This window comes from Mauremys mutica, chromosome 2, assembly GCF_020497125.1.
Source record: "Mauremys mutica isolate MM-2020 ecotype Southern chromosome 2, ASM2049712v1, whole genome shotgun sequence".
Lineage (NCBI taxonomy): Eukaryota > Metazoa > Chordata > Testudines > Geoemydidae > Mauremys > Mauremys mutica.
This window is the reverse complement of record NC_059073.1, coordinates 106,410,994-106,424,996: the sequence shown is the minus strand read 5'-3', so window position 1 is coordinate 106,424,996 and position 14,003 is coordinate 106,410,994. Positions and strand designations below refer to the sequence as shown.

The following is a 14,003-nucleotide window of genomic DNA, read 5'->3' as shown; positions in this document are numbered from 1 at the left end:
AAGCAGCTGTGAGGGTTACTTTCTCTTTCTGCTTTGGTTTATCTGGGTTTAGCTGCCTGTCATGAGCGCTGGGTGTGTCAGTCAGCAGCTTTCCGAATGGCCTCTGCAAGCCAGGGTCTACAACTCTCCTAGTCTGTCTGTCTCTCAATCTCTGTCTCTGTCTCTCTCTCTCTCACACACACACACACCACTGTCACCTGTCTTATCTTGCAAGCTCATTGAAGAGCAGGTCCTCTTTCTAACCTTATGTTACTTGACCTGGTGCATTTTCTGAGCTTTTTACAACCCCATGACAGGATTTGGCCCAGGTTCCCCATGTAATCCTATGATCAGTTTGCAGACATAGCAAGGATGCATATTTTGCCAGCCTCAGATATGAAAGTTCACCAAAAGTTCCAAGTTGAAATGTGTCAGGTGGCTATCAATAAAAGCTGCTTTCTATGTCACATTAAAGCTCACTGCTTTACATCTTCATTTTATTGTTTTCAGCTAATATGACTAATGTAGCATGTTAACTTAGAAAGTGAACTGCTGGCGGAAGAGGGGAGACGAAATGGAGGTGTGACTGCTAAATGTAATCACTAGAAAACTGCTGATTGTACTCCTCTGCAGCATAGTCAGGAGATAATTTTAGAACTAAGGCAGGAAGCTGAGTAGGATGCTGAAAAAAATATGCAGTGGGCACTGATCACCCTTTTCATAAGCACACTAAGAACTTTCATCACTTTCATACTGCAAAGCTATGAAACATTAATAAGATATATCTAGTAACTAAGTACCAGGTTTTCAGAAGAGCGTAGCACTCAAAGCTTATGTTAGATTTTCAAAAGAACTTAGCTCTTATTTAGGCCCCTAAATAAGTGGCCAGATTTTCAAAAGAGCTCAGCACACTGGGTGCTTATTTAGTTGCTAAAAAAGAAGCTGAGCTCTTTTGAAAATTGGCCCACATATGCTGAAGCAAACATCCCCAAATGTATCCAATATATTAAGCTTTTAAATGAAGATCACGCAGCTCATCACCTGCATTTAACTAAATAATAAAAGTGGTAGGGATAACATTTATAAAGTAATTTATTATTTTAAAATAATTCATTAGAGTTAAAAGCATGAGTGAAACATAGAACAGGAAATATTTTACCACCAACAATGTACGAAACAATATTTTTGGTGTCAGTGTAACAGGTACACCAACTTTTTCAACTTCCTATTAACTTCACCGATGAAACACAAAATTTTTTCCTAAAAAACAATGTTTTTTAAACGGGAAAAATTACACTGAATACACAAAACCTTTGCTATTTATAGCTTAAAATAGTGTGAAAAAACAGCCTCTTCCCTTTCTTTAGTGTGATCAAGACTGGTATTTCCTGTGTCTCAGGCTATGTGATTAGACTTTAAAAATGGTAGCTTCCTGTTTGATTGATCTGGTTTTCTTTATTATATTTAACACACCTTAAAACATCTTTTAGTGCTTTAAGATAACTAAGATCTATGATCTCAGCTGCACTGGTATAATTTCACTGAAGACAACAGATTTACTTTAAACGAGTTTACACCGGTGTATCTGAGGGCATGTCTACACTGCCCCACAGCTTGAAGTCCTGGGGTGTGAACAGCAGTGCCACCAAAGTACTGCACCTTAACCCGCTTGTGTGGGCACTGTGGGTGTGAACTAAAATGTTCCTATTTTGCACTAATATAGACCTATTTGAAGAGGACTACATTAATGCAAACTAGGAACCTTTTAGTTCACACCTGCAGCATTCACACGGAGGAGTTCCAGCTCAGCTTTTTGGTGTGCACTGCTCTTCGCAACCTCATAGTCTGAGCTGTGGGGCAATGTAGACATGCCCTGGGAACAGAATTTGGCCTCTATTTTCAGATCTAAGTTACAGAGACAGTTTGGAAGTCCTAGCATTCCCCCCCCCCCCCCCCCGCATCGTAACAATCTTTCCTGGACAAATAAACTCATTGATTGTTTTCCCTGCTTTGTTAAATAACATTTACATGGCAAAATGTAATGGAAGAGAGAAATTTTGGATGAATTAAAGCAGTATGTGACATCAGCACTCTTGCAGACAGCACAGATATTTTAGATGACACTAAGCCCCTCTTTGTGAGAGACAAAATCCTAAAAAGGTCTCCTTGATTTTTAATGTATCTGTTCAAAAGAAATCTGAATAAGCAGACAACTAACTCTAATAGTTAATGAATTTCTTAAAATCTTCTCAACTTTATCCAAAATTCCATGCAACAGGACAACTTTAAACATCTGCATCTGAGACAGGGAACTAGGGCTAGATTTTCAAAGGTATTTGGATGTCTAACCCCTTTAAAAATCTGGACCCTAGTCTTATCTAGACCTTCTTAAGAGTAGCATACACGTGCTGTATGGAATCTCAAATGGATTTTTAACAGTAGCATACATTTTTAAGTGCTTTCCTTCTCTTATAACATCCTTCAGATTAGATAATTCCCCAAACCCTACTGATTATGTCCACTAATATTCCTATTAACATAAATGATTATGCTAATCATATAACAAATTCATATAAACAAAAACATATCCAATCTTACACAAAATAAAAATATTTAGCACACATACTAATGGTGTTTCTAGATGAAAATACAGTACAAATGCAGAGTTGGCTAATGCTTTTTCACAAGTAACATTACATTCTATACTAATAAAGCCTATGGAGCAAATATTGAAAAAAGGCTACCATGAAGACCACCTTTAAAGGGTGGACTGTTGAAGGGTAAACTCATTTTGCTTTGCAGAGATGAACAGTCTACACCATTGAACAGTGGGGGCAAATTGGGATATTTTCTGGTATTTGGCCTTGAAAAAATGAGCTGTGCGGACTCACCTACATCAATAGGTTAAGGAAATTGCTTATATTCTGTGTGACAGATATGTCCAGTGTATAATGTCAAAAGTTTAAAGCCTGCACCCTTCAGGGTAAAGCTGATATACAGTAGAGAATAACACTGCAGCAATATTTACAAAAAAAATCCCAATAGCCACGTAAACCCACATCTAATACTTGATGATTACTTTGACATTTGCTTGTTAAAAACCTATCGCCTCTACACTTTGGGTGATTTTGTCTGTACAAATCAGGAGGAGTTAACTGGACAAATACGCTGCTGTTATTTTTTAAAACCTTTTTACCTAGATAACATAGTAATTGCTGGCTTAATTATTTTTTTCTTGATGAGTAGAACTTTGGTTTTCTATAATATCTTGGCAAACTACAAGAAGCTTGTGAATTAAATTAGATAAACCAGTGCAGCTTAAAAAAACCCTGCATTAAATATAGCATATTTGGAGATAACTGAGTTTGGTGCTAAACTATTAGTTTAATTTTTGCATGTATATACATATATGAAAATAGTCAAGATGTCTCATCCTTACCAGTAAAGGGCATGATGCAAACAACTACAAGCATCACCAAATACAAAAATTAAACTCTTTGAATAATTACAGGCGATTACAAAAATATATTTGTACTTACTACTTCTGTAGGCATAAGGGAGTTTGTAAACAAATCAGCATGTTTCTTAAATTTATTTATATATTATATATAAAAAGGGTCTCCCAGGTCAGATTTTTTACTCTCTTACACTGGTTCTACACCTGTCAATCAAGACTGCACTGGTTTGAAGTCCCTGGAGTTACATGGGCATAAAACCAGTATCGGAGTGGTGAATCAGGCCCGTGGTGTTTCAAAAAATGATATTGTTGTAAGGGCTCAACATAATAAAGTAGGAAATCATTCTCCATTGCCTGCTTCTTGGGAAGTTATTTATACCAGTGCAAAGAGATTGTAAAGTGCTACCAAATCCGAATGGTAGTGGTTTGCACCCACTTTGCACTCGTGTACATGACTGCATAAGGTACAGGACAATGGACAGTCAGGGCCAGGTAGATGAAAAACAAAAGAGTATTGTTTGAAAGAAGGTGTGATAGTGCAAATAGCAGTCAGCAATGGACTTGAGATTTAAATATCTATGGAAGTTATATGGCTAGGTAAGCACTAGCTCTGGCCATCACAACAGATGTTTGCTGCTGAAGGCATCATGTAAGAGAATGATAACTCTTCTGTTTGTCATCTAGAAGAGTTACACAATCTTTGACTATACATAGACATATACACTGCAGAGAAGATTTGCATAATTAGGCTAATTCAACAAAACCTGGGGCAACCATCTCAGTAGAGTCCTACTATTACATTTAAGGAGTAATCTGCTGCTGTCAAATTCCCTGTTATTGTATGATACTTTATTCTGAATTAAAGTCATGATAAAAGTCAGGACTGGCCTCAAACTAGAGTTGGGTAAAATTCAACATTTGTATTTGATGGAGTTTCACCTAGAATGTTTGCAGGGTTGTTTTTTCCAAGCCATATCATGCAACTCACATTTTACTTTGTGTAAAATTCCTACAAAATGGCTATTTTCACATTGGAAACCTGTGAAAAGTGTGAATTTAAGCATGTTTTCCTTGCCAACCCATTTCCCTCAACGATTAGATCACTTTCACTTTAAATAAACCTTCTTAGCTCACCAAAACAGGGCTCTGAAATTGATCCATTTTAAAGTTTATAACTAAATGTAAATAAACAGGAGTAAATTTACCTTTTTTATGATGAATATTGTGCACACCTCTCTCTTGAATGCACCTAGTATTGGTAGGTTACCATCACTTCACAGCATTTGGCAACATAAGGTTCCAAAACAGCACAGATTACCACACTTGTTGTGAAAATCCCCATACCCCAAACCTTTCATATACATAAAGGATTTTATAAGACACCTTCCGATTTCCCTTCCCCTTATGCTTTTCAGCAATGCTCCAAAGTAGGATTCAGCTGGAAAGCAATTTTCTGATTTGAATGGTAAGAAAGTAGGGGGACAGAAGGCACTTTAAGAAAGTAGCCACATAATCTGATTTCTCTCACGGGATATCCTGGAATAGTTTCTAAGTGGTACACTCAATACCCTCTTGCATGCAGACTTTGCAAGAACCAACTGGAAAAGATGAGTGCAATGGACCTTGTTTTTCTCAAGGGAAAGAAAAATGCTTCTTGAGCCAAGCTGTTCAATAGAGAGTTAGCAATGCCCGCTCCCTCTTACTCCATTATATGGCCTGTTCTACAGAGAGTCACTGACAGGTCCCTCTGGCCCACCAACCTGACAGACAGCAAGATGGACTTCACTTCATCTCTGACCTGGGGCCAGGCACCTGTCCTGAAAATAGTATTAACTACTCCACAACCCAATCCTAGGCTAGAACTGGCCTCTCAACTCCACATTCAAGGAGCTTGTGTGTTCAGCACTCACAGTGACCTGTAAGTAACACTGGGAGGGATTCTCACCTCACTTTGAGACTCAATTTCCAACCCCAGAAAGGCAGGCAGGTGAAGGATGGGTGGCAGGACAAATCCCATGCCAGCTCCAGCTCAGAGCACAGCACAGTTTATGGGGTGAGTTCAGAAGCATTGTTCGAATGATATGCTCTCTGGGGTTGGGAAGTTGTCTCTCAAGGAAGCCTGAAAGACAGCTCAGCGATCTTATTTTTTAAAGAATCTTTCTGCTGCCCATGGGCACAGAAGACCTTCTTTCTCCTCATATGCCACATGAGGAGATCTTATATGTACTGAGCATGTACAGACACAGGCACAATCCAGGGTCCCCCTGTGGCCACAGGCTTCGCAGACAATGAATAATGTTTGTTGTGATTTTGTTCCAACAAGAGAGAGCTCAGAAGTCTATACCATCAACAAGGAAACATTTTATTTGGAAGGTGTCTTCCTCAAACAGCAGATTAAGAGACAGCCCAGTGGGGCAGCTCACATTTTTTATTTTATAGCAATAATTACAGCCCTGAATTGCTCAAGTGAGCTACAGAATTATTATCAGTTACATTCTATCTTTTCCTGTATCTTTTTAACAAATATTCATATCTCTAGTTTCCACTACCTGAGGTTAGAAATATATTGTTACCATTAGCAGGAAGATAGGTGAATAGCTGGTACTGGCTTCTCTTCCGCTTTCCGTTGCAGACATAGAAATTGACCTGAACAGGACTGGTAATTCTCTGATTGCGGAAAGGTGGTATCTCCACCACCAATGAATTCTACAGAAACAAACATTAGAAAGTCAGTACATATCTAAGACAGTAGCTCTGCACAATAATACGGGTACATCAACTATGGGAATGTCTGCTGAATTCCCAAAGAGAGAACTATCATCACTGCATACCAACTGGTGAGCAAGCCTTGGTGGGACTGAAGGTTGTGCCTGCAGCAGGTTTTTTGGGTCCTTTCTGGCTAACACTTCCTGCAGCTCAGCCTAGATTTGGGTTTCTTCAGCAATGAGGTTGATTACTGGGGTCAGAAGTGTGAAGGAAGGATAACCAAAGCTGTACCACATGTATCATGTTTGTAGATGTTACTTGCCAAAGATTTATACTTTTAGAGGAGTAGTTTCCAGAATGATGAGATCAGAGTTGGGTATTACTCGGTGACATTTGTTAATAATGTTTGAGCTGCTTTGATGCCCAGTACGGGTACTATAGAAAGAACAGAAGCTTTAAATGGTGTGATTAGCGCTTACTCTTGGTATCACAAAAAGATTTTCCTTTTTAATACTTCCATGTTCCACAATGAAATATTTTTATTTAACATATTTCTCCATCCATGTCAGTGGGGGGGGGGGTGATCTTGTCAGCTCTTCTCACCCCAGAAAGGTTAGGCCTGGTCAATGCATGGCTGGGAAATCTCAAAAGGACACCAAGTGCTACAGGAAGTGGTGCTGGTGATCCCTTAGACAGCTCTCTTCCCTGAATTACTAGTGGAACAATGTTCCAAAAGGGTGCTAAGAACAAACTTGGCTGCTGACGGCATCAACTTTTAGACCCAAAAGTAGAACTGTGGCTCTGTTTTTAATCACCAAAAGACACCAAGGACTTTTTTGAATGAGTAAGAGTGACTGATAGTGATTAGTATCCTGGCTGGTTTCAGATTCAGGTCTTTAAACAGTTTGCCCACATTTCTCCTGTAGTGGATAAATTATTCTTCACTTCTAATAAATTGTTTTGTAGGATTTCTGGACTGGAAGAGAGGCTGTGCTTCCCACCTATAAATAGCTGCATTTCAGGGATGATTTCAGTGATCCAGTCTGTAAAGATGTATGCTTCTCAAACTGTGAAGCTGGTCTCCTACGGAGCTTCCAAATCTTTCTGGAGAAGGCACAAGGAAGCCAGAGAAAGTGTTGTGTCTGGTGGGTTTTTTTGTTTTTTGGCAAAAGCAGAATCCAGAACTGTATTTCTTTCTTTGCTGAGCTCAAAGTGGAATTGAGCCAGCAAAAAGAAAAAATAAGTCACAGGCTGGCCCCATCCAGATATTGAAAATACACATTCCAAATGCATTTATTTTCAGAACAGATTTCATTGAAGGCCTTTTGTCCCCACTCCCATTAAAAGAAAGGTTTCCAAGAGGGAAGGCCTTACTACTTGGTCTGTCAGGGTCGGGAAAGAGTGCCAAAGTCTTGGAAAGCCCACTCTAGAAGAAGAGTGCTAGAGAAAGGAAACGTATTTTTAGTGGCGGTGTTACAATATTTAAGGCATACTTACTGGTTTGCACATTTCTTTGTCGGTTTTGGCTTCCATTTCCCACACATGGTGACCATCTAAAAGACAAAAGAAGAAGAAAAATAAATCTAGTTCTGTGCTTTGTTTTCTCCCCTTCAGCCTGAGCCTACAGCTGTTGACACGTTATGAAAACTCAGTTGGGGTGGAGGAAGAAGGAAAATAGTTCTGTTGATGGGTTGCCCAAACTTTGCCCAACCAAGAAGGCACATAAGTAACTTGCCAGGAGCATGGGCTCCCATTTAGTTTGTTTAAAAGGGAGGGAGCATGGTCCAGTGGACAGGTTACTAGGATGGGAGTAAGGAGAATGAGATTAAAATCCTCCACTAATACGAGTAACTCACTTCACCGCTCAGTTTCCCCATATGTAAAATGGGAATATTGATGCTTGCCTCCCTTTGGAAAGTGTTTTGAAATGTATGAATGATAAATACTATCAGAGCCAAAAGTTAGGATTAAAAAGGAGCAGTGTAATGAAGGGTATCAAATTAAAGCTGTCCTCATCTTCAATAGGTCCCAGCATGCAATATTCTATTTTGATATGAGCAGCCTGACATGAGCTGTTCAAGTTTCTGCTGCTTAGATCAAGCGGGAGCATTGCTGGGAAGTGTAGTGTCTGTGCGTGACGCCTCCACATTAAAGATCGATGTACACCAGTGAAGGATCTGCTCCTAGTATGTCTGTGGGTCACATTGTAGAATTTTGGGGCTGCATCTGGCTTGCAGGCTGCGCTTTGGCCAGTCCTGTTCTATTAGTTCAATGTGTCCACATGAGATTAATTTTAAACCATGAGGTTTAGGTTTTCTGGTGATTTCTTTTGGGAAATATTTGTTTTTGAAAAATTCACTGATACAGGAACAAGTGGTCAGTGAGGAGATATTTTGTTTTTTGTTTCTCAGTGCTTCAAAACTCAACAGCAGGGAAATGAGAAAAATAATACAAAATGTAAGATTTCCATTCCCTGAGCCCAGAAAAGGAAAAATATGTACAAATGGCCACAAACAGATCGCTGTCTGAGTTCAGCAGCAGGGACACTTGTGGTTTAATGCGCATGAGATGTCATTGGAGTGAATGGGAAAATTAAACTTGATGTCATATCTTTTGTATATTTATTGCAGCATTGGGACATGCAAATGCAAATATTAGTTATTTTGAACTTCACCACACAGCTGTTCGCATGTTTTAAAAAACAGCGTCTCTGGAAGGTACCAGTGAATGCACTTTTTCTTCTCTCTTCGCTTTCATGCCAAGGATGGAGGTGACACATTTAAAACGGTCTGATTTATTACAAATGTCTGTAAATAATATTTTTGTGTACACCACTCCCACTGTGAAAGGAATGCTGTAGTGGAACTGGCTTTTGGTGACTGTTTTTACATCTAAAATTATTTCTTTTTAACATAAAAAAAGACACACAGTGTGAATGCTACACACTTTGAGCACAGCTAATTTGGAATGTTTTCTATTAGAAATAATCAGCATATATGCCTTAGTTTCTTCCTCCATTTTAAATCAGGCCACTAAATAAAAATTAACAAGAAAAAATCTCTGCAGTAGGTACTGTAATAATAGGGAGAAAGAAGAGAAGAATTAGCTATACCAGCACTCAAATCTTTCTAGCAGTGTCTTTTAGGACTGCCAGGATTAAACAGACCTCGCAGGAGTACTGGGGATAACTTTAGAATTAATCCACCAGATGCTTTTTCTAAATTGACAATAAAAAAACCTGACCACAATCCGTCAAACTGGGACCCATCTTTTCTCCATGAAAAAAAAAAAAGTTAAACTGAAGTCAAAATTCACATGATTCTGAAAATATCAGAATTTTGACAGCACTACAAACTATTCAGAGTTACAGTCTGCTTAGGAACCTCTGCTTTAGTAGTGTTTTTACCTAAAGAAGTGCAGTCTAGTAGTGAGCATGTGTTAAATTTGCCTTTGTAAGTGGATTACCAAACTTCAGGTTTTTTTCTTATGTTTAATTTCCACCTTGCAAGATGAATGACTTGAGTCAGGATTCAGTTTTTATTTCTTGCCAATATTTTTGTAAAATTCAAAATGGCTCCTTCTACAGCTAATCTTTCAATTACCTCATCCAGTGCTGCCATTATGTGCTTTTGAAATTTTTATGATGACAAAGAGTGATTTTTTTCAGAAACATTTTAGATGATATAATCTAAACTGTTCTATATAAAATAATCCTGAGCTATGTTTATTCTTTGGCTATTATTTAGAAGCTAATAAGAGCACTAGGTTTTGCTCCAATAAGAAATTCTCTTGAGAATGTCCAGACCTTTGCTGTTTAAGGGGGCGGGGGAACAGACGACTCATTAAGAGTTAGTGACATTTCATTTAACCAAAACATAAGGAGGAGAAGTTGTTATGAAGCAGAGACAAAAAAAGTAGACAATTCTTCATGTTACGTCTGGTGAACCGAGAAGGAAATCTCAACGCCCACGGACTGGGATCAACTCCAGGAGGGAAACCTTAGACCACTACGTCAACTTCTCACAGTAAACATGTTTTGCAGGTTTATACAGTTCAGCTGAAATTAAAAAAAGAAAAAGAAAAAGAAAAGAAAAAGATGGGAATGGAACAATTTGTGGGGGCTTGAAACATTTGCCTCTCTCAGGGAAAAGTATTTTTCTTCCAGTGCCACATATGCCCAGTATCCTACCAAGTATGTAGGATACCGTCTCTTGTCAGAATGTGCCTGAGGAGTGAGGACCGATAAACCACAAAAGTTTCCATTGTAAGTCTGCCACATCTGCATCAGCCTGGCTGACTCACAGCCCAAGGCAACTCCCTGCTTGGCCAAGGGCCAACAAAAGTACACCAGAGCAATTTATACCTTTCCAAAATGCAAATAATTCAAATTACAGACATAACACAAAGCTGAAGCAGACACATTTCAGGCATTCCCGTTAAAGTTTACTCTCTGGAATTACTGTACCCAAATGGGCAGTTGTTATACAAAAAGAGAGAGTCTTTTCCAATTTATTTATTTATGTTTACAAAATATTTTTAAAATCCGCTCTCCAAATCAAATGCCTCGTTTCAGTCAGAGTGTTTGTTAACATTGTGTTACGGTATATTGAAGGGATAGACGTATGGGGAATCTCTCTCCAAAGCTCACATTTTGCTTCTCTTTTGGATCAACAGAATGCCTCAGGGTTTTAATTTTTTTGCACGGGGAAGGGAGGCACGCCACAGAGAACATAGAGCAAAGCCCAGTGAAGTTACTGGAGATTAAATCTTGGCCCCACTCTGGGAGTCTTCAATGGGCTTTGGATCAGGCCTAGTGTGAGGAACCAGCTACACAAACAAGAAAACTTCTATGCAAGCAGGAAACCGTTTGGCTCTTTCTACTCAGGATGGATCTAAGAGTCTGGAAGGGCAATATTAGTGTTGTTTGTCATAATTTACAGCTGGTGATCAGTGTAATTGTCAACTGAAGACACGGGGATTTGTTGGGAAGTCTGACATTTAAAGACTGATAACTGTGATATGCCGTTATTGAAGCATTTTCTGTTCTGAGTGCACGTCGTCCAGCTCTGCTTTAGCATTCTTTTTCAGTCTGTGGTAAGCACCTGGAGTTACTAGTGATGAAAACACGGTACACCTACTTCATTAGTATGGGTTTTTTTGAACTTTTCAATATATAAAACCCATTTAAAATGGAATGGCTCAACAGTGAATGGTTCTTTGTAGTTCACTCCTATCAACTGCTCACTGCAGAGTTAAAGGAAACTGTGCAGATGTCCAGAAGTAAAAATATTCTAAATCATTAGGGAATTCCCTGCAGCATGAGTCACAGAAACGGCTTCCCCACCACACCCAACTAGAAGATTTCCACATAAAAAGGCATTGTAGGCCTGTTTTAACACAGCAGAAGCGCTAAAAGTTGAGTAAACCTCACAGTATCAGTTACTTAGATATATTGTGGTTTGTTAGGCTTCAGTATTTTTCTTCACACAGCCGTAACTTAGAGTCAAAGAGCTATAAAGGCTTTCCAAAGAATTGTTTTGCTGTCTTCTAATCCTTATTGGTGTATGTCAGAAATTATCTTTGTGTGTCTCTAGGACTGTATTTACTTTCTACACACCAGAAAATTGCTGTTGAATAGCTAGAGGTTTAAGAGATCACAAGAATCAAACCAGCAGTTTAGCTGGAAGATTACATTAACATGAAGATTTTATAGGCACACAAAAATTAAGAGGAGGAACAGCAAGATCAAAGAATATGCATTATCAAAACAAAAAAGAACTAAAAACCAGAAAGCATATGACATCTGTGTCTGGTGATCACTCCAGCTTTGCCTCCATGAAATGGACATAACAGGAGACTTTGTAGACACTTATATTGTCTTGCTTTACTTGAATAGATTAAAAATATTCCAGCTTCCCCAATAAACATTCGCTCACTCAAAGACACAGAAAAAAACAGATATTATCTAGGATTTAATTGCCTATACTTTGCCTCCTTCCAGTCTGCAGTTAAGCCGAGCTTGGCTGCAATGGTGATTTGGGCCTGTAGTTTTTACACGGATACATTTTTCAACCAAAGGTTTGGAACTACTTTCTCCTAAAGGAGCCCATTGTTTGCTTAATTGTTGTGAGTTTGCTGTCAACACTGATTTCCTGAACAGCTCAGTTCACCTTATAATATAGGAGATCCACAGCAACTGTGCAATACTGGGGTCCAAACAGAGACATTGTTTGAGCAGAATATGGCATGACCATATGTTCTGATTTTTGGGTGCCCTACAGACAAAGCCTACCCTACCCTTATTCAAGTTAATGTGTATTTCACTGCCATCCAAATCCTTCCGCATTACAGGAGTCACAAGTTTTAGATTTATCTTCTAATCATTCATTCCTTGTGAAGTGTGTTCATGTTATCGCTTGACATGGAGATGATTGATTTGCAGTTCTATCCTGAGGGAAGGGTAGGTTTCTATGCTAGAGGAGAGAGTGGATATTAAGTTGGACTCCTCTAATTCAGAGCTGCAATCAACCAGCCTTGTGTTTAGATACCATCAGTTCTCACAAGTTAAGCAGGCTAGGTCAGGTGCGTACTTGGATAAGAAAACTCCAAAGGAAACCTAGTAGGGCTGTCGATTAATCGCAGTTAACTCGTGGGATTAATTTAAAAAAATTTAATCACGATTAATGGCAGTTTTAATCGCACTGTTAAACAACTGAATACCAATTGAAATTTATTAAATATTTTGGATGTTTTTCTACATTTTCATATATATTGTATTCTGTGTTATTGAAATCAAAGTGTATATTATTTTTTATTAAAAATATTTGCACTGTAAAAATGATAAACAAAAGAAATAATATTTTTCAATTCACCTCACACAAGTATTGTAGTGGAATCTCTTTGTCGTGAAAGTGCAACTTACAAATGTAGATTTTTTTTGTTATATAACTGCATTCGAAAACAAAACAATGTAAAACTTCAGCGCCTACAAGTCCACTCAGTCCTACTTCTTGTTCAGCCAATTGCTAGGACAAACAAATTTGTTTACATTTACAGGAGACAGTGCTGCCCTCTTCTTATTTATAATGTCACCAGAAAGTGAGAACAGGCATTCACATGGCACTTTTGTAGCCAGCGGTGCAAATATTTGTAATAAAAAATAAATATAAAGTGAGCACTGTACGCTTTGTATGCTGTGTTGTATTTGAAATCAATATATTTGAAAATGTAGCAAACATCCAAAAATCTTTAAATAAATGGTACAGTAACTCCTCATTTAATGTTGTAGTTATGTTCCTGAAAAATGCGACAAAGCGAAACGATGTTAAGCGAATCCAATTTCCCCATAAGAATTAATGTAAATGGGGGGGTTAGGTTCCATGGAATTTTTTTTCCAGACAAAAGGCATTATACACATTTTAAACAAGCAATTTAATACAGATATAAGTTTTAAACAATTTTAAAGAAACAATTTAATACTACAATCATCATTGCTGAGTATGAAGCAATGGGAACATCATTGCTGAGTATGAAGCAATGGGAGGTGCCCCCGCCTTACCCCACCCAGGCACAACCCACTGGCACTGGAGACAATGAGGCAGCCAAGGAGGCTGAAGGTGCTGTAGGCAAGGAGAAGCACATTGTGCAGCAGCAGCAGCTTCCCCGACCGTGCAAGCACCAGGGCGGGGGGGCTCAACCCTCAGCTCACCCACGTCCCCCCTTCCCTCAAGCCCTCACTCTTAACCCACCTCTTCTCCCCCCACACCTCCTCCCACTTTACTCCACACGCCACATCCTCGTTCCTCCCTGCTCCCTCCGCTGCTTCCTGCCCGTGGCAATCAGCTGGTTTGCGGCATTCAGG

The 14,003-nt window shown here is 38.9% G+C and overlaps 1 protein-coding gene across 4 annotated transcripts in view; it reads right to left on the bottom strand.

Annotated features, from left to right (window-relative positions):
* Positions 1 to 14,003, bottom strand: part of NFATC1 (nuclear factor of activated T cells 1) — a 154,546-nt gene that overhangs the window by 62,457 nt on the left and 78,086 nt on the right. For all 4 annotated transcript variants that reach the window (XM_045007804.1, XM_045007806.1, XM_045007805.1 and 1 more), the window contains 2 exons: positions 7,640 to 7,695; positions 6,010 to 6,142 (listed from right to left, as the gene is read on the bottom strand). In XM_045007804.1, coding sequence (XP_044863739.1) covers positions 6,010 to 6,142; positions 7,640 to 7,695 — 189 coding nt within the window. The remainder of the gene's footprint in view (positions 1 to 6,009; positions 6,143 to 7,639; positions 7,696 to 14,003) is intronic.